The sequence below is a fragment of the Sander vitreus genome, chromosome 24, assembly GCF_031162955.1.
Source record: "Sander vitreus isolate 19-12246 chromosome 24, sanVit1, whole genome shotgun sequence".
Lineage (NCBI taxonomy): Eukaryota > Metazoa > Chordata > Actinopteri > Perciformes > Percidae > Sander > Sander vitreus.
This window is the reverse complement of record NC_135878.1, coordinates 9,999,829-10,026,150: the sequence shown is the minus strand read 5'-3', so window position 1 is coordinate 10,026,150 and position 26,322 is coordinate 9,999,829. Positions and strand designations below refer to the sequence as shown.

Below are 26,322 nucleotides of genomic sequence, written 5' to 3'. Positions count from 1 at the left end.
CGTCATTATGGATATGAGTTTACAAAGGCCTGGCTCCTGGGTAACAGGAGAAAGCAAGGGAAAAACTAATTTGCTAAATGAAAAAGCAAGAGCCCACTTGATTTACAGGTGCATTAAGATAAAAACAGATTACTGGGAAGGGAGTGATTATTTTCCCTCACCACGCACATGGCATTATGAAATAACTTACCACACAGGAGGCTTCATACTGTTTTCCCAACTTTGGACGCAGAAATGCACTGAAAAACATAAAAATCATGATATGTGATTTAAAAAAAAAAAAAAAAGAGAGATAGCTACACATAGGTTACACCATTAAATGTTATTTATTTTTATTTTTTTCAAACACTGCAGCTGATCCACAGACCACTTTATTTTCTTTGGCCCACTTTCTATATTTGCTTTACAGGTGTGACATCACGCAATCTACACCCATCTCCATCCACAATTAACACCTTGCAAAAACAGGCATCCCACCTCCTCTCCCCCCCCACACACACACACATTTAAAACATTCAATGAAACCAGTGAACAGTGGCACCCATTCACGGGCTGAATTATAATAAGGCAATACATCTTTTTTGAGCTTATCAGGATAGAAATGCAGGTAGCTTTTTATGTGTCAGGCAGCGACTTTGACACGGCTGTCAAATCCTTGATCCTCCTTATTCTCGGCAATGGCAAACACCTGTTATCAATTTCCCCTGAAGCACACTAACCTGGTTTGCCTCCATAGGAAGGTCTGGATGGGGAACGGTATTCCTTTCCCGCACTCCGGCTCGTTGTCGTCCAAGCTTTTCCTCTTCACCATTTTGGCCGGACCTGCCTGCCCGCTTGTGTGCGACCACCGGGGCGCGCGGTGGCTGGTGACTCTGCCCAGGTGACCAGCGAGCTTCTCTCACGACATGATTGGGTTCGTCCTGCGTAAAATGGCTGCAAGTGTCTGTCGGTCGGCGGCAAGAGAGAGAGAGAGAGAGAGAGAGGGCTAGGGGTGGAGGGTGGGTGGGGGAGAAGGAGAGCGCTCTGATTTCAGCACCTCCCTCACCGGACAGCGACAGATGATCGGCGTGCTAATTTATCGGCGGCGGAGCTTAAAGACGCAGTGTGCATTTGAGCCAGATGTTTTCCTTCTCAACCCTTTGATTTGTGCATCATTATAATAAATAACACAGCGTATGACTGAGACAAGAACGCTGTAAACGCACGTTGAATTGCACCCGGATGATGTGTTCACATGACAAATAGCCTAATCCTCCAAATGAATATCAACAGGTTCCAGGTGGACAAGGTAGTGGGCTAAAAGACAGCATGCACAACAGTGGCGGAGCTACAACATTTTACATGGGGTGGCAAAAAGGGTAGCGAGAGATCTTGGCAGGGTGGCAGGGGAAGACGGTGCATGGGAACCCCTACATGTAAACGCACTGCTATGCCCTACTATGCCCCGCAACACCCTGAACTGCTACAACTATTATTTCTAGTCATAGTTCTATTATCTTTATTGTTACTATAGTTGCCACCGTTCATCATACCAACCGCTATAATTATTATGATTCATAATTATTATGATTCATAATTATTATGATTCATAATTCTCTATATCTGTATATCTGTATCCGTCTCTGTGTCCCAACCGGCAGCGGCAGATGGCTGCCCACCAAGAGCCTGGGTCTGTCTGAGGTTTCTGCCTGAAAGCAAGTTTTTCCTTGCCACTGTTGCACCAAATGCTTGCTCTTGGGGGAAATTGTTGGGTTTTTGTAAATTCTAGAGTGTTGGTCTAGACCTACTCTATCTGTAAAGTGTCTCAAGATAACTCTTGTTATGATTTGAAGCTATAAATAAAATTGGATTAGCTGAAATTGAATTAAATGGCTTGATCATATTTACTGATACAGACAAATAGAACAGAAAATAGAACAGAATGTGTCTTATTTTATCAGTAATTATGATCAAACAAAAGGTCAAACAAATGATATGATAGAGAAACTGTAAAGCATTATTAGATAATCTATGTATATATGTACATATTTACATATCTAACCCTATAACATATACAACCGAATAAAAATAGCCCAAAACTGAAAACTTATGCTACTGTACTGCAATTTATATGGACTGAGAATATAAACAAACCATTTGGTCCGGGGGTAACTGCAGGCCTCTTCCTCCCTGCCATCTTCATCTGCCTCCTCCTGTTCACTCCCTGCCTCTGTCCCTCTCTCTGAATCTGCAGTCTCCTCTTCATCCCTCACAGTCAATTCTTCCTTTCCCTCTTCTCTTTCACTTATTTCTGCATCTCCTTCTGTGGTCTTCTCCTGTTCTCCAGTTTACTGCCTTCTCATTCTTCATTTCCCTCCTCAGAATGTTCTTGGCTGGCAATATCCCCACGTTTACCCTTCAGCTAATATCTACAGCTACTCTGGCCTGCAAACTTCAAGATGTGAAAAGCTCTGGTTATCCTTGTATTGAATTACACTGTAGGGCCCTGTAGCTAATAAGTAGCCTAACAAACATAAAACCAGAAGAGATTTATTACATGCACACAACAGTTATGTTTAGACTAGTCTTCTTAATCCCACTGTATTTGTTGTTTTCCCAGTTTACATTAAAGTACCTAGTCACCTAGTTTAATTTGTGCAGCCCTATTGCCGTGATATGTGAGAGGAAGTGGATTTTATAGTAGGCTACGTCAAAAAAGTGATTAAAAAGAAAGTCATGGTATAGTATGTTGAAAAAAGTGATAGAAAATCATAGTATAGTATGTTGAATGTTTTTTTAAAGTCATACTATAGCATAGTCAAAAAATGCATGTGCCGTGTCTCTGCAGGACAGATGAACTGATCCAGAAAACCATATATACGGGACTTCAGAGAATGCACTCACCATCGCTCATCGTCTCAACACCATCATAGACAGCGACAGAATACTGGTGAGTTGTCTTACTCATAGATTCTAGTAGATAGTACTTTTTACATTTTTTAAAGCATGGGGTTGACACTCAAGATGTTTGCAACTGTTGATCCCTAGTGGAGAAATTCCATTGTTGCAGCAGTACAACAGAAATAAATACAGGCAGAAAAAAGCAATAGCTGCTTCCAGATTGATACCTCTCATGACCGTACATTAAATATGTAATATGTCTACACTGTGCATGCCATAAAAGTGGACGTAAAACATTTTTTTCGTCTACTCTAGTTTCTACTTTTCTCTAAGTTCCCCTACTCTGAGCGTCAGCTGTCATATTACTCTACTAATCTCTTCTACCCTGCACTGCCTTTCCTAACCTCTTTCCTATTCTAAGTGTCCTATCTAAGTGTTTGCATATACGCCGGCAGAGAGCAGGGGGCTGTTTCACAAAAACAGAATATATAAATCCAGCATAACCGATGAAGCGAGGCTTGACCTAGTCTAATCTGTGCAGCCTGGCTTGGTGCGTTTCACGAAGGCCAAGCTGGCTAAGGAGGAGCGACTAGGTCGAGCCAGGCTAATGTATTTCGGATAGATGCGCGTTCACGGCTGTCCTTAACAGACCACGAGGTTTTACTGATGCTATAATGGAGAATACACATTGTTCGTACTTTATACAGAGTGAGCAGCAGCTTCTTGTGGAAGTATGATAACGTGAAACACATTATTTGTAATAAAAAAGAAACAAGCGTGGCAGATAGGGCTGGGACGATTCGTCGACATAATCGTGAATGCGTCGACACAAATAATTTGCGTCGACGTGTCACGCGTAGAAATCTGAAAAAAACATAGCTGCCTCCAGCAACAGCGCGAGTATGGATTCCTCGCAAGTTCAACAACATGTTGAGAAAAAGGCTCGCACACGGTCTTTTAAAGTGTGGGAGTATTTTACTCTTAATGTCAACAACAACGGCGTAGTCTGTAGACTTTGTAAAATGCATAACTGAGTCAGGATAACAGCAGCAAAACATCGTAAGTTCTGCCTCCCTTTCCCTCCCAAGTAGAGTTTAGATTCTCTACCTGAGCCTGAACTTCACCCACGGGCCGGGCCGGGCGGGCCAGGCCCTTAATCAAGCATTCGTGTTTTTTTTTATCATTACTTTATTAGCCTAATTGGGTGGGGAGAAGGCTATGCATCTCCAGGTTCTCCCGTAGCTCTGGGTAAATGTCCTGCACTGACTTGAGTGTGATGTAAACTGTGCTAAATCGTGTCTGCCCCGCTACAGCGTTGTCTTCGATAATTGCTGAACCAGGCCAAATTGTTTCAGATATCTCACAAGTTCTTTATAATATAATATCAGTTATAACGGCCCACGTATCAAAAAATTATCGGGTTAAAATCAGGCTCAGGCTCATAATTCCAGTTAATGTGTCGGGCCGGGCCAGGCTCGGACACAACGTGTACGGGCTCGGGTAGGGCCGGACTTGATTTTTTGTTGCTCGATCTAAACATGTGCGATTATCAACATATAGTGACACGGAATATCCCAACGGTACGTTAGTCCGTTGATTCGTTTTAATGCCCCGCTATGACTTAACATTAAGCATCATCAAACATTGTCAGTCAGCAGTGTTATTTTTTTGGTTTACCATCATCATGAGTGACCAAATTGATTACAGACTGTTATATTAGACACTCTGCAACTTGCCTTATGTTGGATTTATTACAGGCTACTCTTTTTGCGCTTGCTCTGTTTACTTTAAGTTTTTATTTTTGTATTCCTCCTGAAAGTGACTTTATTTTGTTGTTGGATTGATAGCCTACATCTGGCTTCAGGTTACACTACAAATTAATTTTACTTGAACAGTGCAGTGTTAAACAATTTTAATAAATAGAGATTTGAACCTTATTGAAATTTGTTTTGTGTAAATTGTTAATAATTGAGCATGGTAACTTAGGTGCCTCTGCTTTTGTGAAACCGAGTCAAGGCTAAATTGAGCCAGGATAACTGGGAAATCCCAGCGTAATCCCTTATCTTGGGTTTGTGAAGTAGCCCTGAGGTCTTGAACCTGACAACGACTATTATTGCATTTTGTGACACGCGGTGAGTTATTGACTCACCCACCACCTCCGCCACCTCCTCTGTAAATTACATTTATTTATGGTTTAGGAAAAGATTGTGATGAAAATCAACAACGAACGTTTCCGTGACACCATCCGACCACCCAAGCCAACCTCCGTTTGCAAAATTACGGTAGAGACTGTGGGTGAGAACAGTTCTTTTGGTTTTATTGATTTTCTCATTGTGGTTGTTAAACCTCTAATTAAATTGTCTGCCAGGAAGATTGAACCCATGTGCCCTCTAACCAGCATTCTATCAACCTGAGCTATCTTATCCTGTACCAATCCCTGATTTAGTGGAATATTAGACTTGACTGATATTGAACATTCCAATATTGTTTAGCCAGACAGGGGAGCCAGGGTAGATGCTAGATGCTAGAGCTTTCAACCTAAGCAGAGAGAGAAGTGGCAACGTGTTTAGCATCAAGCATCTACACTGGCTCTCCTATCTGGATTGGGATGTCCAAGGATTGTCCTCAGTAGTTTGAAAAACAAATGATAGAACAAACAAAAATCTTAGCCTGAGGAATAGCTCATCATGACAATATGAGGTTGAAGGATGAAATCCAAGCTCAGTCATCAATTTTACATTTTTTCTTCTCAGTAACTTGAATCATAAATACAACCTCCAACCCAATTATTTTGATCTTCATGGCTAGCTCAGCATGATAAATCCCCCATGACTTATTCTGAAGGTTGTATGTTCAATACTGGTGGGTACACTACATTTTAAGGTCTAACACCCGGCATGAAGAAGTCAAATACTCCACTAAAGCAGGTATAGGTGTTGGATGAGATAGCTCAGTGTGATAGAATGCTGGTTAGAGGATGCACATGTCATGGGTTCACTCACCCTGACAGGCCTTTTATTTAGAGGTTTATAATATAAAGTGTGAACAACAAATAATAGAATGAAAACCTGAACTGTCAGTTTCAGAAATAGCTCACTGAGATAAGATACTGAAGTTGAAGGATCAAATCCCTCTTTTGTCTTGACAGTTTTTCAACTTCTCTCCTCTGAAATGTGGACAATAAATACCACTTCCAAGAAGTACAGAGTATGAGATCAGATAGCTCAGTGTGACAGAATGCTGGTTGGGAGTTCAATACTTATGTGGTGCACTTTATAATGAGGTTTGACACCCAGAAACACGAGGTCCTTCACCTAGTGATGGCCAAATGAAGCTTTGTGAACCATTGTCTCTTTTTTCTGTGCCCACTAGATGGCGCTCTCTCTTCAACAAAGGGTTGAAAACACACTGACTTGCCATTCCTTTAACCGTTTTCTTTGAAGAGAGAGCGCCATCTAGTGGGCTCAGAAAATAAAGAAAATGGTTCACGAAGCTTTCAGACCATCACTTCCTTCACCCAGGTGACTGGGGTTCATGTCCCACGCATCACGGAAAAGTACTTTCCAAAACCCAACTGTCTGAGTTTCCATAGAAATGCAGAGGACAGTTTGGATTAAGAAAGTACTTAACCATGATACATGGGACACGACCCCCGGTCTCCTGGGTGAAAGTCCTGTGTTGTCCTTATGACAGTTAGGGAAGATCATGGTTGCAGTAATAATTGTTGTGAAAGGTAAGGTACCCACATGTGTATCAGATTGGCTAGCTCAGTGTGATAAAACACTGGTTGGAAGAACACACTGGTCGTGAGTTCAAATACTTATGAGATGTGCCCTTTATTGTGAGGTTTAAAGGTCCCATGGCATGAAAGTGTCACTTTATGAGGTTTTTTAACATTAATATGAGTTCCCCCAGCCTGCCTATGGTCCCCCAGTGGCTAGAAATGGCGATAGGTGTAAACCGAGCCCTGGGTATCCTGCTCTGCCTTTGAGAAAATGAAAGCTCAGATGGGCCGATCTGGAATCTTGCTCCTTATGAGGTCATAAGGAGCAAGGTTACCTCCCCTTTCTCTACTTTGCCCGCCCAGAGAATTTGGCCCACCCATGAGAGAGAGAGAGACATCATGGCTTTCAAATGAGCAAAGTGGCAGTTGGTCAAGGCCACACCCCCACCCTCCACCTTGCCCCCCCTCTCTTCTCCTCAATAGCATTTAAAGCTACAGACACAGAAATAGCACATACTAAGGAAAGCTCATTGTGGGACTGGCTCTAGTGGCTGTAATTCTGCACCAAGGCTGAATTTCGGGAAAGAGACTTCAGATACAGTATTAGGGGACCACTAAGGCCTATATAAAAGAGACTTCAGATACAGTATTAGGGGACCACTAAGGCCTACATAAAAGAGACTTCAGATACAGTGTTAGGGGACCACTAAGGCCTATATAAAAGAGACTTCAGATACAGTATTAGGGGACCACTAAGGCCTATATAAAAGAGACTTCAGATACAGTATTAGGGGACCACTAAGGCCTATATAAAAGAGACTTCAGATACAGTATTAGGGGACCACTAAGGCCTATATAAAAGAGACTTCAGATACAGTATTAGGGGACCACTAAGGCCTATATAAAAGAGACTTCAGATACAGTATTAGGGGACCACTAAGGTCTATATAAAAGAGACTTCAGATACAGTATTAGGGGACCACTAAGGCCTATATAAAAGAGACTTCAGATACAGTATTAGGGGACCACTAAGGCCTATATAAAAGAGACTTCAGATACAGTATTAGGGGACCACTAAGGCCTATATAAAAGAGACTTCAGATACAGTATTAGGGGACCACTAAGGCCTATATAAAAGCCTCCAAAGAGCACCATGTCATGGGACCTTTAACACCCAGAAACATCCTGTGCTTATGCTCAGTGAAATTAACAGATTTTTGTGGCGTTAATCTTGAGTGTGTAAGTGAATTTTGAGGTCCAGCACCCCAATGTGTTTACCTTATATGTGATTTGAAAGAAAATTTCAATTTGTATTTGTAGCCTAATTGTTTATCAAAAACAAATTGTCAAACTATAGCGTACTAGCCTATTACTAGACTTATGATTTAAGATAAAATAAGATAGACTTTATTAATCCCACACTGGGGAAATTCCTGTGCTACAGCAGCTCAAAAGAAAAAAATTACACACATCAGAATATCACAAATACAAATTAAGTATACATAGGAGAAAAAATGTACATAACGTATAAGAAATAGAAGAAGAAAAAAACAGAATTAGTTATACTAATAAAAGTAATAAAAACAAACATTTACACAATAAACACCCTTATATAAACAGACAGTATATAAACACAGATATACAGATGAATAAGGTGCGGATGAATAGAAATGACATATTGCACATTTGGAGGTAACAAAGAGTGATAAATAGATAAATATGCATAGTGTAGAATATTGTCCAGTGATGGCTCATATTGCAGAAACAGCTAGTAGCAGTGCTACATTATGATGTGGCATTAAAGAGTCTGAGTGCTGCTGGAATGAAGGACCTGCGGTAGTGCTCCTTCTTGCACTGAGGGTGCAGCAGTCTGCCGCTGAAGGAGCTGCTCAGGGAACTCACAGTCACATGTAGGGGGTGAGAGGTGTTGCCCATGATTGATGCCAGCCTGGCTAACAGCCTCCTCTCCCTCACCTCCTCTATGGTGTCCACAGGGCAGACCAGAACAGAGCTAGCCCTTTTTTTCCCCTGTCCCCTCTCTGCTCCCAGCTCCCCAGCAGGCTACTGCATAAAAGATTGCAGACGCCACCACAGAGTCAGAAATGTTTTTAACAGAGTCTTGCACACACCGATGTTGTGATATATATAAGTTTTTGTATTGTTGTTCTTTGCCCTTTCCCTTCTTTTGATATACCTCTGTAAATTATCAAGATCAATGATGATGATGATAAATGAGAGGTATCTGATGATGATCCCTCATGTGGCACTGACACTCCAGACCCCCGGCCGACTTCAAACTGACCCGAAGACGACTCTGCGACCTCTTAACATGTAGCAACTTCAGCGGATGAATGTATGGATTATGAATCAGCTTCATAAAGACGAATGGAGGACGTTATGAGGTCAGTCAGAGGCTGGACTGCATGCCACACAGCAGTCTCCCTCCTTAGGCAATAATGATCCGTGGCACTATCCACTCGCCATAGCCCGGATAGACAACAAACACACGGTTCCTGTGTTCCGTTGCTAACTTAACAGCTAGTTTATGCTAACGTCTGTACAGTTGGTACTTTGGCTGTTCGGGGCGAATAAACAAACGACCCCGCGGTCACATTCACCGGAATGACGCTAGGCGAAAAGTATGCATCGCTGTGAGAAGGAATATGGCGTTTTATATTGGCTTTGTTTGTGTTTCGGCAAATAGACGGTTGCAGGTGGACTGGTGTTTACATGGTCCGGGGGAGCTGGAAGTCCGCAGGTTTGTATTTGCCATTGTACTCATGAACATTTCCACATTCCAGTGCTAATGCAAACTATAACTATAACTATACATTACATAACAGTTGATTATTGTTGTATGCTTTTCACTTTGACTGTCAGCTGTGTCGCGACTGCAGTGCTTTTATTTGTCTTATACCTGCAGATATGCAGCCTCAATGGATGACACCTGGGAAGAAGAAGAGGAACCTTCTACAGACCCATAGATAGACTCAGTATATATATATATATATATATATATATATATATATATATATATATATATATATGCTACAGACCAACTGAAGGAACATCTTCTCTGTGCTGAAGCTCTGAGGTAGGACATGCTTTCTCTCTCAGGATGAACAGCTGCTGTGTTTAATGTTGAGGGATTGAGTTCATTTGAAAGGGTCAGATCACACAGAGTCCAGAATCTCAACAACATTGTGCACAGTAAGGATTCTAATATATATATATATATATCTGGAGTAACTGAGACACTGTTTGTGGAAATTACCTCAAACGAAATGTTAATGAGAAAAGACTTTAAGGTTAGGTTAAGTGTTTGCATGGGTTTAATTCCTGCTTGAGGTATTTTCAGTGGCAGAACTGTCACCTTCTGTATGTTAGACCCAGGTGTTGTTGTGTTGTTTATAATGCTGAAGAAGTCTAATAGGACTATGTAGTGATAGAGCAGAGTGTAAACTGCTGTCTTCCCTGTGTTACATCTTCTAAAACCCGCTGGTCAGGTGGCTGCTTTGGTGTTCGGAAGGTTGTAGTTTGAAGCCCTCGGCAGGTCTGTCGGGTTTAAAAGAGTAAACGCACAAAGCAATGTGTGAAATGTTTCAGAGAATTTGTGCTGAAGCTGAATGTTCCGTCAGCTCATGACAACGATGGCAGCGTTAGAGTTGTTGGTAAGCTGTCGTGTAAGAGAAGACGTGTGAGTGTGGTAGGCTTGGTGGTGTAGTGCTGCTGTTAGTTGTCATCAATCTCTGAGAACATTTAGCTGGTTCCATCTTCCCCACTCAGATGGGTTTTGAATTTGACATTTTGGAGACAAAACAGTGAAAATAATGCAGCCGAGTGTGAAAGTAGATTGAAGTTCTTTGTGGTACCTTCATCGCTTAATATTGTTCTCCTCCCGCACCTCAGCTTCATGCATCCTGAACACACACATTGCATTTTTTAACGCCTGTATGGCATAGAAATAAAATTAGAAATACTTGGCATCATGTATATAACATCATTTATTTAAATTGTGAAAGTGCCGCACAATTGTTTGTGAAGGCTGACAAAAGTTTTAAACCCACACCACTTTGCTGGTAATTTTTGCCATAAACGACCCAGAGCACTGAATATCAGGCAGTCAGCTGTAGGAGAAGTTGACGTTAGCCAGCAGTAACTAAACAGCTTTGGACAGGCGCTTCCCTCCAGCATGGATTAAAAACGCACAGGTCAAACACTGACCCCGGAACAGTTTATAAGAAAACTAACCGTTGTGCATGTCAGCAGATGTGTTTTCTTGTTGGAAATGTGATGGTGACGGGTTGTTGTATGTGGGTTTTGGCAGGCGGCTGCTGTTTTCACTTCCTGCGTACCGGCACTGAATCTTTAGTGGTACGGAGTATTGGACCGCACCGGCCCCCCCCCCAGTTGCAGCCCTAATATTAATACGTATTGTAATGGAATTTTCTGGTCCAGCAGGGGTAGAGGTTTCAAAGTTTAGTGAATGTAACAAATAAGACAGTCGGAGAACTGAACCAAGTTAGGGTTTCGTATTTATTAAGATATATTTGCAAATATAGGAAGAATAACAGAGTCACAAAAGCACAAACAGCTCAGTGAGTACATATTCTTCAAATGAGTCAAGGAAACACTGAGCTTAAATGCACATTGGGAAAAGGGGAGTGACAATTCAAACATGATCTACCTACAACAATGGTTTACATTTTCTCACAGACAGTGTCCAGATAAGGTTAACAGGTTATAGGTTAACATGCACATAAAGATAAAGATCTTGTCATATACCTTTTCTAAATCTCCCAAGGTGTCATAAACCCACTTCACCTAATCCCCTATCCCCCACGTTCACCTCTGAGGTTACATTCCCGTACTCCGTAACTGGCAGAGGGAGGACATGGATCTGGGAAGGAAGATGGTTTATTGTGTCCTTGTAGTTTATCAGTTTAAACAAAGGGCCTATGCTTCGTCTCCCAGACTTTCTGTCTCAGCAGTTAAGCAGGATCTAATCAACAGGATAAGGGGAGACAAACTGTTCTTTCAATAATGCTGAGAGAAGGCTATGTGTTAATAAAAACATAAGAATTAAAAGGAACAGTGCTTAAGTGTCATTTTTTGCCATTACAGTATCACACAATTTCATTTGTTACGGTCTTTGTGTCAGCTGGATTGCAATGCAGCTGCATGTAGTTGACCTTAGGGTGCAGCTCAGATACTAAATGATGTTAACAAAACACGGCCTGTCCTCTGCATGTGAGCTACAGTTCTCAGCACTAGTAGCTTCACCTTGTGTCTTGGTGTCTTTTATTCCTCCTTAAGGAAAAGAAATGGACACAAATGTTTTGAAGCAGAATAATCCAATAAACTCTTGTTTTCTCTTGTTTTCTACCCCAGATGAGTGCAGAGTTTCCGGACCACAACGGAGAAGTTCCTTCACTCCATTCATGCCTTCTTCATACCGTACTCACTGTATACTCATAGTATTGTATGCCATGAAAAAAAATAATAAAAAAGTAAGTAATAGTAGTAGTATGTATTATGTCAAAAAAAAATCTCTGAAAAAGTCATACAGAATGTCAAAAAGTGTTATTACATAGTTATTACATTGTAATAACACTGTTATAAACATGTATTATGTCAAAAAGTGTTAATACATGTTTATAACAGTGTTATTACAATGTAATATGTCAAAAAAAAAGCTGTCAAAGCTGTGTTTTTTTTGTCCATTAAAAAAAAAAAAAAAAATCTTTTCTCCCCCTCTTATTTCCAGATCTCGTCTCCCCCTTTCTTTGAGCTCTCCTTTTCCCTCAGTTCTCCTAGTCTGGTCTCTCCCTGGTGCTGAGTTCTCCTTTTTTTCTCTAAGTTCTCCTATGCTGGTCTGTGCCTTTTGCTGAGTTTTCCTACTCTGGTCTTTCTCTGATTTGTCCTATTCTTCTCTGAGTACTCCTATCCTTGTCTCTTCCTTTCTCTGATCTCTTCCTGTCCTTGTCTTAATACTCTCCCTTCCTGTCTTACTACTCTCCTAGTCTCTTCTTGCCTGCACTTCTTTTCCTAACCTCTCTTTCCTATCTAAGTGTTTGCACATACGCTAGCACCGAGCCGGTCTTGAACACTCGACCCTGGGCGCCTTAGAGTCAAGCACAAACCAACAGCACTACCAACGCAAGTACGCTCGGTAGAGTTCTCCGGGTGTATTTGTCTTTGTCATTCTGGGTGTAAAGCTCAAAATAAATTTGAATTTTCCCAGTATTAGAACCCATGACCTTTGTGTCTTCCAACCCACATTCTATCACATTGAGCTATCAGATGTGATACAGCCTGCACCTTTCTAGTTGTGTATTTGACTTCTTCATTTTGGGTGTTGGACCTTAAAATTTAGTGCGTCTTAAAAGAGTTGAACCCACAACCTTCTGAACAGATCATGTCACATCTATTACATTGAGCTATCCATGAGGCTAGAAATTAGTTGGTTGGAGGTTGTATTTAATGTTCATATCACTGAGGAGCGCCATTTAAAAAGCATTTAGTTGAGCTGGGATTTGATCCCTCAACCTCAGATTATCATGTGCGCATCTTATCCTGGTGAGCTATTCCTCAGGCTTGGAAAGCCAATTTTTGTTCTATTATTTGTTCTTCACACTACCAGGGAGACTCCTTGGACATCTTTAGCCAGACAGGGGAGCCGGGGGGGTCGCTGTCAAAGGACGTGCCTGGTGGCCTGCCTTATATTGCCTCTGATTGGCTTACCCTGTTATCCTAACCCTATAACCAATCCCCACTCCTCATGCCTGAACCTAACCACGTCTACACGTGTAGTGGATGTGATCTAGCATTTACCGGGAGGCTTCAGCCTGTCTTGCTGAGCCACTTCTCTCTCTCATAATGAAAACTTTCAGGAGTGGGATGGCACATGAATTAATGAGTGAACAAATACATCCTTTATTGTCCCCAGGGGACTAAAAGAGGCTACGCATCCTCTTATATTAACAAGCTCCGACCACATGGTCCGAATTGGCACTCTCGAACTTGCATGGTGCTTTTAATATTCATTATGAGAGAAAGAAGTGGCTCAGCAAGACAGGCTGAAGCCTCCCGGTAAATACATATATTCATGAACATTTCCACATTCCAGTGCTAATGCAAACTATAACTATACATTACAGTTGATTATTGTTGTATGCTTTTCACTTTGACTGTCAGCTGTGTCGCGACTGCAGTGCTTTTATTTGTCTCATACCTGCAGATATGCAGCCTCAATGGATGCCACCTGGGAAGAAGAAGAGGAACCTTCTACAGACCCATAGATAGACTCAGTATATATATATATATATATATGCTACAGACCAACTGAAGGAACATCTTTTCTGTGTTGAAGCTCTGAGGTAGGAAATGCTTTTTCTCAGAACCTACTTAACGTAGTTAAGACGAACGGGACTGTTGGGTTTAGGCAAGAAAGAAATTTTCTGTGAAATGCAGGACACTGGGTAATAAACCTCTTAATGAAGTGGCCCTCATGAGTATTGAACTCACAACCATTGTGGACTTCTAACCATCGTTCCATCACACTGAGCTGATACACTACTCCACTGTTTCCAGTATTAGACTTTGAAAATGAACCACACCTTTGAAGGACTGACCCCTCAACCTTCAAGTCTTCATGAGACATTAACCATCACCTTATCTTGCTGTGCTATATGCTAAGCCTGTGAAGGGTCTGGTTGGAAGTTGTATGTATCATTCACATTTCAGAGGAGAGCAGTTGAGAAACTGTCAAGATAAATGTGGGATTTGATCCTTAAACAACGTGAACAACTCATGAGGCATTTATTACTCTGAGATATTTGTGAAGCCAGAAAGGTAGTAGTTGAAGGTTGTATTTATTGGTCACATTACTGAGGAAAACAAATGAAAAACTACTACTGCTGCTACATTGCACATATCTGTACATGTTCATACATTGGTCATATTACATAGCCATATTTATTCTAGTCTTATAAGTAAGGTAACTTCTAATATACATTAGAAGTTTTTCACAATACAAGTGGTAAGATAAATCTAAACATAATTTAGTTTTAGATTGAACAAGTTTACCTACCTGCACTGCAACATATTTGCATTTCTCTATACTGGCAACGACAACTAAAGCATGCTTCAGATAAACTGATCACAATTTTTTTTTTGGGAGAATTGACACAAGAATCTAGATTGAATCTGTTTTTATGTTCTTTATTTCTGTTGTCATCATCCTGTAGGAGCATTTGTCGTCAGTACATCTCAAACATCGGAAAGGGTGCACACATCTACATGGTCTTTTAAATACACCAATACAGGCAAAGAGGGGCTGGGGAGGAGGGAGGCAGGAATATAGGAAGCACAGAAAAACACTGGAGGGGTAACTGACATCTGGGAAGGGGGAAAAGGGGGGCAGAGAGAGTTTCACAATGGTGAGCAGAGAATGTGCTAAAAACAGTTATGCTCTTTTATCCTTTTATTTTAAATGAATCCAACAACTGCAAGTTGAGGGTTACTCCCATTCTTCCCATTTCTTCTTCGTTTCTGCTCTTATTTCCTGTAAAGTTACTGGTTTAAATCGCACAAAAAAGGGTCAAGTAGCTGCTCTTTAAAGGAATGTTTTCATACAAAAGCTTCATACTTTCCACTTTTGAAACAAACTTTGCCCATTCAAACACATTGTACAACTCAGTCTTTGCAAAAGGAGAACGATCACAGGCGCCACGAGAGGCTGTTTTAGGGATCTGAAGATCTGACCATGAAGTATAGACACTAGAATGCATCCTGGCCATTTATACTCACACTGAAAAGTTTAAAGATTGCTCCAAATAGATCTAATTTATTCATAATGTATTTGCCATGCCAGCATAAAAGCATAGTCGTAGTCTAATACAACCACAGAGCTAATGTAAAACCAAACAAAAAGAGCAGCCCATTGGTTTGTGGAAAAAAAGAAGGGGAAAATCTATTGGAAAGCTAGCCTTTTAGCGCTTAACTCGACAGAACTGCAGTGGTTATCCACATTTAAGTGCTAATAAGCCAGTGCGGCCACAGGGAACATACAAAACTGGAACAACTTCCACTACAGTGACATATATATAAAAAAAGAAAACCTAACGAGCAAACAATTTGCCAAACAATTCAGCACATATCAGGAAATCATACGATTAAAACCAACCAACCAACAAACAAAAAATGAATGTCATGTCACATTGTAAGCAGACATGTTTATCAGCCATTCTTTTGCAGGTACAGTTACAAGCCATGTTGCTGTAAATTAAGTCTCTCACACAGTTGATCTTTGAGACTAGCGTCTAGTATCTAGTAGCTATTTCTTGCATTCAGAACCACATAAATTCGGAATGAACATTATGCATGAGTTCACCTTGCCATTTATCCCCATACAAGTGGAATGTGATGCTTTTCACGCTTTAAAATCACTGTATAAATGTAAAACCGCCAATGCTTTCTTAGACAAACACATCCACTCAAACCTTAGCCTTCATCTAAGACAAAACAAAACGAGTCCATAACGAGTGATTGAAAAATAAACAAGAAACAAATAAAGAGTGACTGGGTGTGACTCCCTTTTAAGGGTGGGAATGAAGAATAATCTTAGAATGCAGTTTTTTTTTTTTAAATCCCATTCGGAGGGCTGGAAGGGTCGCTGATAGACGAAGACAGTCAATCAACTACAACTGTAGAACCTGTGGGGTCAATTGTGTGTGTGTGTGTGTGTGTGTGTGTGTGTGTGTGTGTGTGTGTGTGTGTGTGTGGGGGGGGGTCATGTTGCAGTGAAGGACCTTGGGAGAACACTGGATGCTTATGAGATTGATGGGAGGAATGGTGTGGACGTTGCAGGGTGATGTGAATCCGTGGCAGCCAGCCGCTCATAAGCCCTGCTTGGCCAGGGCAGCGGTGACATCCTGGGCCAGCGTGGAGAGCTGGGGTGACTCCAGCACGTTGATGCTGCCAGAGGAGGACAGGTGAGGGGAAGTGCCTCCCGTCCCGACCCCAGGGGAGTGGGTGATGATGATTTCAGCGCCGTGATCCACCCGAGCTTTGGCCGATTCCCGGAAGCTCAGCTTGTGGCTCTCGATCTGTTGGGTGCAGGAAGAAATAAATTTAAAAAAAAAAAAATAAAAAAAAAGAGTTAAAGTCAGGGGTGTATTCTCTTCTTTACAGAAACTGCCAGTGACAGGACGCTGTATTTGTGTGCTTCTGCTTTCTTTTTTTACCATAACATTCCCCCCTCCAGGAGTGTGGCTGGTGTTGCCCAGGGAGCCGACCTTGGCATGGGCCTTGTCTTTAAAGTCCAGCTTCACATTCTCAATGCGCACATTACCTCCCCCTGGGAACAGGACAGAAGGAGAAGAAAAGGATCAAACCCACGGGGCATCACTCGCCTGCAGGATTCTCCTGAGCAACACTCAGGGCAAAGAATCCAAGTGTGCGCACTGCAGTGCACGGGAAGAACACGCAGCCGCTTCATCTATTTACCATCATGACGCATACAGTATCACATAGGGCATGGCAATATGGTCGAAATCATCATCAGGAATAATCTCCTATTTCGACATCATGGCAAAAATGATGCACAATCACAACTGATGCCTAAAGCAACCAGGTGCATTCCACTTTCCTAGACCAAACGCTAAATGTATGCATAACAAACACTAAATAACCAATTGTTCATATTATTATTATGTCACAATACACGGCAAGATAAAGACAATCTTGGGTAACACTTTACTTGAAGGTATCTACATAAGAGTGACATGACACTGTCATGAACACATGACACTGTCCTAACTCTAACCCTAACTTGTCATGACAAAAACCGAATAGTCCGGATTCATGAGGACTATGGTTAACTGCTCCTCAGATCTCTGCAGGGTAAATCCAGACAGCTAGCTAGACTATCTGTCCAATCGGAGTTTTCTCTCGCACGACTATTTTGCAGCGGCTCTGTGCGGAGCTTAGCGCAGCCCATGGCGATTCTGATTGGTTTGAAGAAATGCCATTAAACCAGAGCGCGTTTTCCTCCCATCCCCGAATGCTGTGTGGACTAGCCAGACCTTCCTTCAGCTTTGGAGGAGGGTCTGACAAAGCAAGACTAGTTAAAAGCTGACATTTTCATTTGTTTTCAAGTATTTCTATTCCATAAAGACCTAGCATCAATGTTCCTTTAAGAAAAGCGTCCTGGAATAACTTGTTAGATGTCAATGTGTGTGTATATAATCAAGTGTATGTGAAGAAGAAGAAGAATGTAAGAGGGAGTACATGCAACCCTACAAAAACTACAAAAACTGCCATACCTGGTCTGTGGCGGATGTTAGACATGGAGCCACATTTGGCGGTGATGTGGCTCAAGTCGATTTTCTTGGTCTGGATTTGGACCTGTGGGGCAGCAGCAGAAAGCACATGTTTACATGAAAGTGTAAAAAAAAAAATAAATAAATATGCTTTGGAGAGATGGAAGCTACAGAAAGTAACAGACAGGTGTTTTGTGGTGATAAAAAAAAAAGGAAGGAGGAGAGTATGATTAAGTCAATCTAGAGACACAGAGGTGCTGATGTCGGTTCCCTGGAGACAGGTTAACGTGAAAAGGGAGCAGCAACAGCACAGACATCAAACAAACACAGCAGAGGCAGTATGTGACGCTACAGGGAGCAGGTGCTTCAATTAAACTTTATTGTCCATGTGAATATGATGTGATATATGTGATATGAATTAGTGTGAGCACAAACACAAGATAGAGAGACAGCACTGCATGCTGTAAAGGGGGTGTTTACATTACGATTTTATACACTAAGCAGAGATACTGTATGCTGTGTGCCTAGGGCAAATATTAAATATATTAAATGCAGAGGTACAAAACACTGTTGATACAGATGAAAACTATAGTTCACTGTGGTTATATACATGCCTAAATGTATAGGTTAAATGTGTTCTGCAGAGTCACTCACGTTTCCCCCGCCTGCTGCATGCTGGATTTTGTCCAGGGAGCCACATTTAGCCTGAACGTGGCTAAAGTCCAGTTTAACACTTGGAATCATGACCTGGGAATGACAGGGTGACTTTTTTTTTTTTATGCAAACAGAAAACACTGAGAGCAAAGAGGAGAGGCTTAAAAATGTCCCCCGTCCCTTTCCTGTTCCAAATAATCCTGTGTAAAGTGACCCAATTTTAAATCCTCGACCTATCAATCTGTCGGCACTCACTTCACCGCTGGGGAATTTGATTTTTAGCCAATCCAGACTACACAAACAATCTGAAGCCTTTCGTCGATGGAGTTTAGTTTGTATGCAGGGTGGACAAAGGCATTTATCAGAGAGCAGAAGCTACACTTGGGGCATTGAGTCCTGAACTTGTCCCTTGAGCCTGAAGCATATTTGAAGGACGGCACCTGATGCATACAAAAACATTTGGTACTTCTTGGTCGATAAAAGAAGTAACATGGGATGTATTGTATTTTGGATGAGCTCTTCTTTGGCTTAAAAGATGGGTAGACAGATGAACACATAAGAGTAGCGTGAGAGGGTGCTACAACAGTCCCCGCTGAAAAGAGAAAGAGAGGAAAGAGAGAAAGACAAAAGAAAGGAGAAAGGCGTACATACATTGCCTCCTTTGGGCGAGTGCTTCAGATTATCCTTGGAGCCGCACTTTGACTGAACATGACTGAAGTCCAGCTTCTCGTGTAAAATTTGAACCTAAAACAAAATCGAATTTAAAAAAAGAAAAAAAAAAAAAGAAAAACCCTATATGAGCCTCATGTAGATTATTGTGGGATGTGTGATCCATGTGTCTTTACATGCATATTTACCCTAGAGCCAAAAAACACTTGGCTGAATACATTTTACACTGATGCTAAATTAAAAATGCAAAAGGTAACAGAGGTGGTAATAATATCATCAAGCCTAACCCTACAAGTTGAAAACAAATGGACAAGCAAATAAATAAATGTTTTATATATATATATATATATATAAAACTTAGCTGATGCTCAATTGTGGATTAATACAACCAATGCCTTGTGCACCATTCTGTTGTTTTGTAAAATAAAAAAAATTAAAAAAATGCCTACTCCATTGTTCAAAGGGCCAATAATGAACACAGGGAGAGTGAGAAAATGAAAGGAGAAAGAGGTTCAGGGAAAACACACAAGAGCCCTGACAGCAAGCCTCTGTCTCCGGTCTACACTGACCTGACCTGGATTCTCTTGACAGCTCTTCCTCTTACATGCACACACACACACACACACACACACGCACGGACACACACTGTTCTTACTATCCATTTTTGCATTCCTACGTTGCCTTCTCCAGCTGTTGCAGCACAAACATCTGCAAGGTCAACCAATGACAATGCACCGTGGCTCGGAGAGAAAACGTATTTTCAATTGCTAATTTTCTTCCTTTGTGTTTAAAAGGTTTTTCACCTGCTACTGCTGTAAAAGACTAAACTGTTAAGCATCTTAAAAATCCAAATGCCTTCCTTGGCTGAAGCAAAGGAACTTGTCAAATGGAACGTCTGAAAGTATGCCAAAATAAAAAGGAGGAAAAAAGGAAAAGAAGTCTTTGGTCACTGAGTGAAATCCCGTTCTTTATTTCGGGGTTGGATGCATCAAATGCCTTTCAGGTGGGGAATCTGCACAAAAATTAGAATCTTCTATAATAATAATAACCTAAATATTTGGGGGTTTTGGTCTGTCCTTTAGACAAAACAAGCAATACGAGCATTCAACTTGGGCTTCAGGAGACTGCAAGTGTGGCTATTCTGCCATTTTATGGAAAAATATTCAACGGATTATTCAATACTGAAAATATCATTACCGTTATTCCTGGCAGCCCTGTATTATACATTATGCAACAGCTTCATTTAATTATTTAAATCGTTGTCACGGTAGCGGAGACAAATCACCCAAAGTTACAGCAAAATATCCCCAAAGCACTGAGGCTGCAGTCTCATTTTCATTGTGTGCAGATGTAATTATTATTATTTTGAAATTGGTCTTTTAATGTCAAAATACAATGACATTAAGACATTATATGATTGTAAATATGTCATTACGTGTCATTTTAACATATGAAATTTCTCCCCCCCAACATTAAGTCTTTAGTCTGACATTAGAGCTTCTGAGTGTGATACCAGTGACCGTGCTCCACAAAGCCGTTTCTCACCCAGCTTCATTAAAAAAAATGTCTGCCCCTGTTACCAAGTTGATATCGCAGTGTTTAAATGTATCTTTTCCCCTTTCACCTCGTTTATGTCTTTTGGTAACCAATATGTCTGACAAGTGGAATATATATGAAAGTATGTACATAGATCTTGCTTTGATGGCAGCTAGGAAATGTATAGCTTTAAAATGGAAGGCGTCCAAACCCCCAGCAAGAAAAAGTGACGCGAGGCAATATATTTTTATTCTGTGTCCTTGATGCAACTTCTCAATAAGTAATTCCTTCCGCTTGCAATTATTAATACTCGGAGCCGGAAGGGAATTCCTGCACGCCGATGATGAAAGCAGATGCCCCGGGGGCAAATGATTCTGCAGGTTGACCGCTCCTTGGGAGGCAATTGAAGGAATACTCTTAAGAGAATAGCTGCCGTTTTAAATCTGCTCCTAGGACTAAGCGCTGAAGCTGGTTTTGCGTCCGTCTTCAATAAGGAGAAATTTGAGAGAGGTAAGAGGATGAAGACAGAAAGGGGAAAGTCAGAGGAAGAAGCCGGAGGCGGCTGATGACGGAGAGGTTCAGCAGACGGGGAGAGGAAGTGACGGCGGGGGTGTAGAGGCGGTGAAGATGTGAAGAGAGATATTTTTAAAACATTTCAACAACTCGGAGAGTAGAGGGTTCTTACAAATGTTCCTATATTCTGACAATAGACACTTTGCAGCGGAGTCACAAATAAACCAAAAAAACAATATCCAGCAACAACAACAACAACAACTCATTCTTAAAGCCGGATAAAGCCAGATGAAAAATGTAATTTCTGATAATAAGTAAAAAGTGAATGGTCAAATACATGATCAATTAATCCCTTTAGCTTTGGTGTTAATGTTCCTATTTCTTGCATCTGTCTTTTTTACGTGTATCGTTTTATCTTTCAGAAGCACATTGTATTGCATCTTGTATGTACGAAATAGTAGTGTATGGATACAGCTACAATTAACCAAGGTGTAAACACTATTTTCTAAATAACACTAACTAACTATAAACTTCAACTATTAGAGGTTGAATGTAATGCAATGATGTGTCTTATAATAGTATAAATAGTACCTTGTTTTTTATTAAAAGGTGTACAATATAACTTTGTCATTTACTGCCCCCATGTGGCAGAAACAGGTAACTGTGTGGCGTTTGAAAGTTTAAAGGAGTTCTTTAACCAAACAAATCATGAAATATGATGTCAGTTAAATACATAGCTATGTAAATCTGTGGTTTATAGACTACTTTGTAGATTGCTAAAAGAAATGTCTGTGTGCTGTAAAGATTTCCTGTTACAAAAGTGACAAAATGGATTCCGTTTAAAATCTCGCAGGGTGCAGATTTAACCAACTTGGACCTTGACTTCCTGTGACACTACGCGATTTTCCCGTTAAAGTCCTTCAAACGCGTGAGAATCTGACATTCCTTTTGAGATCCCGAGTGTGATTCTACACTTGCGCAACGTTGTGACATGTCGTGTTTCAAACGTGGCCTGTTACCTGACCGCCTTTCGGCTGGTGCTTGAGGTTGGAGGTGGAGCCGATCTTGGACTTTACATTCTTCAGGTCAGGCAGGGGCTGATTGAGAACCTTCAGCTGCCGCTGGGCTGAGGATGGCGACTTGGGCGGGGTTCGGATGACCGCCACCTTCTTCTCCTGGAGGATGCTGAAGGACTTGGGCGTGTGGCTGCCGGGGGTGCGAGAGCCAGGGGTGCGGCAGGAGTAGCTAGGGGGTGTGCCAGGTGTGACGGCGCAGGAGCCGGGGGTGGAGGCACCGCTACGGACTGATCGGGAACGCACGGACTCTGTACCTTGAGAGAAGAAGAGATATCTTTGGATTAGGAAAAGAGATATGGAATGAAATGAAAACCCGTAATGGAGACAGAAACACTTTGGACAAAGAGGAAAAACCACAGGTGGGAAAACAGAGACGAAAACATTAGAGCAACAGATGGATTGGAGTGTATGAACCTTCATCTGTTTCTCATGATGATGATGATGATAATAATAATAATAATAATAATAATAATAATAATAATAATAATAAGGAAACAACACTCATGGAGCGGTCAACACTGCCCTGCTGGAACTAAATTTGCTCAATTTCCACTAAACAAACAACCCAGGTCAAACAAGAATGTTTGACCTGAATGTGAAAGCACACACAGGCAACCGAATTCATTCAACGCTGGCGGCTTGTTGCTGGGATACTGGTGCAGCTCCAGTAGGATATTAGTCGACAACATCCTGAATAAGAACAAGAAGTAGCAACCTGTTGTTATGGATCCCACCTGTTGCTCTGATAAGGTCACTACAGGTTTGACAAAGCCAAATGAATGTGTGTGTGTGTGTGTGTGTGTGTGTGTGTGTGTGTGTGTGTGTGTGTGTGTGTGTATATATATAAATAAAATATTCTAATGAAATTGTAACGAATTAATACAAAATTGGGGAACAAAACTAAATAAACAAGCTGGCAAATTGAGCTTTCTGATTGGAAGATTATCTTCTTTTAACTTTAAATGGGCAGAAATTAGATAGATACAGCAAATCAGGCATGTTTTGCATATTGCAACCCGGTTGTATTAAGAGGGGAATGCAATGTAAGGAGACTTGAATAATGAATTATTTTAAGACTTTTTGAAACCTGCAGACACCCTTCAGTATAATGTGTGAACAAGATAAATGAATGAAGGCTTTGTCAGTGGACGATGCTCGCCTCTATACAGAATGTGGATCCTTATTTTGGAGTGCTTTGAAATAAAAACACTTAATACGCTAATAACCATATGTCATATATGTTGAAGAGGTTTTGATGGGTCTAACAAGAGCTACTAGGTGGTCTACCTGCCATACCAGGGGCTCTTCCAGACCTGCTGTCCCCCCTGGACTGGATCGCTTTCAGAGGGGAGAGGCAAAAGGAGGAAAACAGGGGCAGATTAAACAAGGTGATAAAAGGAAAATGGGGGGAGGAAGAGAAGAGCAGGGAAGGGAGTGTACGGTGGTAGGAGTTAGATTTTAATAAAGTAATTAAAAAGAAGGGGATAAGGAGTCATACGTTTAAATACAAGAGATTAAAAGAGGCAATCTGCTGTGTGGGAGATCAGTTAATTTGGGAGGCAAAACAAGCTGGAAGGTTCTGTTTTGTGCATCTGTGTGCATATTCTTACAGGTTGGCCTGGAGGGGGTGCTGTCTTCTTGTTCAGCAGCAGGGATGTGGCGTGTCAGAGATTTGGCTGGCCTGGGCAGGGACGACCTCTTCTCTGGGCTGCGGTACGCTCTCTCCTGAATGAACACACACACACACACACACCGAAGAGTCAATACCTGGGCTCAACCACATGCAGCGTGCACGGACATTGGTTACCTATCAGGCTGTCAATCCCGTTTTCCTTTCATTTTACCTTCTCTGCCCATTCGTTTGGCAGAGGGGATGGGCCGGAACATGCAGAGGAGCAGCGGGCCTCATTGAGCTCCGCCTGCACCAAGGGGCTCCGTTTAAGGCTACAGGCAGAGCCGGGCCGGGGGGGCTGGTGATCCGATCCCCGGCGCTGAAATGCCATCTTTAACAGAACGGCCCGCGTGGGGCTCTGGAAGCCGCGACAAGAGGCAGGAAAGCATGCAGGATGATGTGCGAGCAAGGAGGCGGAGGTGACAAACAGATGGAGAAATAAAGAAGTGAGATGGGATGAAGTGGAGGTGAAGGGAGAGACATACTACACGCAGGTGAACTGTATGCTTTGTTATTTCACAGCATTTATTTTTAGCAAAGTTCTCAGCTGAACTTAAGGTCTCAGTTGTATATTATTACAAACTGAGAGGTCCAAAAAAAAAAAAAAACTTACAGCAGTACAGTACAAAAGTATTTGCTTTGGATGGATGGAGATGTTCACACACAGGATATGAATCATAATGAGACTATTAGACAGAGGTAGAAAATGTTTTTGTTGCAAGAGTGGTTAACGGTGAAAGATGAAGTTCAAGATATTTGCGATATATTTTGCCCCTGTATTGCACATTATTAGCGTTGTGGCTAAAATAGTAAAATCTGCACGATTGCCTGTGTCTTCCTACTCTCATTTGATTTCTATACTCACAGATGTCCTCTGTCGAGACTGGCACAAGGACAGAAGCAGGCATGCAAGACAAAATGAACGTGCACACAGAGAGAAATAATAAAGACACACATGCAGAAATTTAAAAAAAAAAAGAAGAAAATATCCAGTTTGCAAACAACAAGGTCCATGAAGCATTACGCAGTTATGTTGTGATAGCCTATGTACTGATGCGACACAGGTGTTTGCAACAATATAGTACTGATTGTGTGATTTGAGAGATAATAAATAAAGATCCATTGGAAATATCCTCGTCCCATGAAATGGAATTAATGTGTATATTATTAGATGTGAGGAATGTATTGAATACACTCTAAAGTGATGCGCGTCGGACGGTTCACGCCTCGCCTAACGTTACCTTACAATGGACACCTCGACATTAACCCACTTAAACCATGGTCAATTGCCGATTAACATTTTTTGAAACCATTATTTTATATTTTAATGCGTTTTATAATCGAAATCTAAAGTTTTTTTTTCTTTTTTCTAAACAATAACTCTGTTTACGCCTGAGAGTTAGACTAATACCTGGAACAATCATTCCCATCCCTTAAGGTTGTTATGCAATGCAAACGTTGTTCACTGCTCCATTAAATAGGACGGACCTTGGATACGCCTTGCCAGCCTTAGCAACGAGATATTTAGCTAAAGTCCGCTCTTTGGCTCAGCTCATAGAACCCTTTAGCTCGGCTACGAGCCAGAAAGCGTTGATTCAAAGTCAATAACCTTGTTTACAGTTGGAAATCAGTAAATATAATTTAAAAGTATGTTTAACAACAAGACAAGCTAGCTATCCAGCCATGTCATTGTCCCCAAAACAATATAGCTAACGATTTTCACGAACAATTATCTGCCATGTGTAAAGTTAGCTACTGTCAGGCGCAGCCGGAAGTAGTTAACGACCTGAACAATGAACGGGATAAGATCATTTGTTTCACAGGGGATAACGTTAAGTTCAGAGGAGCAGTGTAACTTACTTCTTGCAGCTTGTGTGTTATAAGAAGAGGCACTAAAGCACCACACAGTGTTGGAAATAACACATTCACATTTTCGTTTTCTTTTAATGTAGCGCATTCATTTGGAACGGTAAACGGTCAGTTTCAACGGAACTCCCTGCAGCCAATCAGAATCGAGTATTCACCCAGACCATGGGTACCTAAGTAAGGGATAGTAATGTAGAGCGAGGCGGTGCATGTGATTTTGTGCATGTGTTGTAGTTGATAATACTTACAGTTGTCCTTTCCCTGGACTGGTGGGCCACACTGAGGGGCTGATGGCTTTCCATACCTGTAAAGAAAGAGTCCTGCTAAATGATCAATGTAAACCAGCAAAGGGGAGACATTTGCGAGTGTTAATTAGTTTTTACACACAACACACATAAACTCCCATAA

The 26,322-nt window shown here is 41.4% G+C and overlaps 2 protein-coding genes and 1 long non-coding RNA gene across 6 annotated transcripts in view; 1 reads left to right on the top strand and 2 right to left on the bottom strand.

The window, feature by feature from the left end:
• The window catches only part of unc80 (unc-80 homolog (C. elegans)), a 55,548-nt gene extending 54,737 nt beyond the window's left edge, over window positions 1–811 (bottom strand). Inside the window, exons 1-2 of the mRNA XM_078244160.1 lie at window positions 720–811; window positions 191–239 (exon numbers count right to left, since the gene is read on the bottom strand). Coding sequence (XP_078100286.1) covers window positions 191–239; window positions 720–811 — 141 coding nt within the window. The remainder of the gene's footprint in view (window positions 1–190; window positions 240–719) is intronic.
• An 8,100-nt stretch (window positions 812–8,911) lies between these two features.
• LOC144512663 (uncharacterized) lies at window positions 8,912–16,668 on the top strand. Of its 2 annotated transcripts, XR_013501026.1 has the most exons (5): window positions 8,912–9,362; window positions 9,528–9,698; window positions 11,996–12,114; window positions 13,845–13,983; window positions 16,475–16,668. It is a non-coding gene; the product is annotated as an uncharacterized LOC144512663 (long non-coding RNA). The 2 variants fall into 2 exon arrangements; XR_013501025.1 differs by lacking the exons at window positions 13,845–13,983; window positions 16,475–16,668 and having other exon boundaries at window positions 8,918–9,362; window positions 11,996–12,364.
• The window catches only part of LOC144512662 (uncharacterized), a 36,538-nt gene continuing 24,675 nt past the window's right edge, over window positions 14,460–26,322 (bottom strand). For 2 of the 3 annotated variants that reach the window (XM_078243498.1, XM_078243499.1), the window contains 8 exons: window positions 26,163–26,218; window positions 24,221–24,406; window positions 23,987–24,101; window positions 22,320–22,630; window positions 18,583–18,675; window positions 17,932–18,013; window positions 16,852–16,964; window positions 14,460–16,713 (listed from right to left, as the gene is read on the bottom strand). In XM_078243498.1, the coding sequence (XP_078099624.1) occupies window positions 16,504–16,713; window positions 16,852–16,964; window positions 17,932–18,013; window positions 18,583–18,675; window positions 22,320–22,630; window positions 23,987–24,101; window positions 24,221–24,406; window positions 26,163–26,218 (1,166 nt within the window). In that variant the 3' untranslated portion in view covers window positions 14,460–16,503. The remainder of the gene's footprint in view (window positions 16,714–16,851; window positions 16,965–17,931; window positions 18,014–18,582; window positions 18,676–22,319; window positions 22,631–23,986; window positions 24,102–24,220; window positions 24,407–26,162; window positions 26,219–26,322) is intronic. The other variant, XM_078243500.1, reaches the window with a different exon arrangement.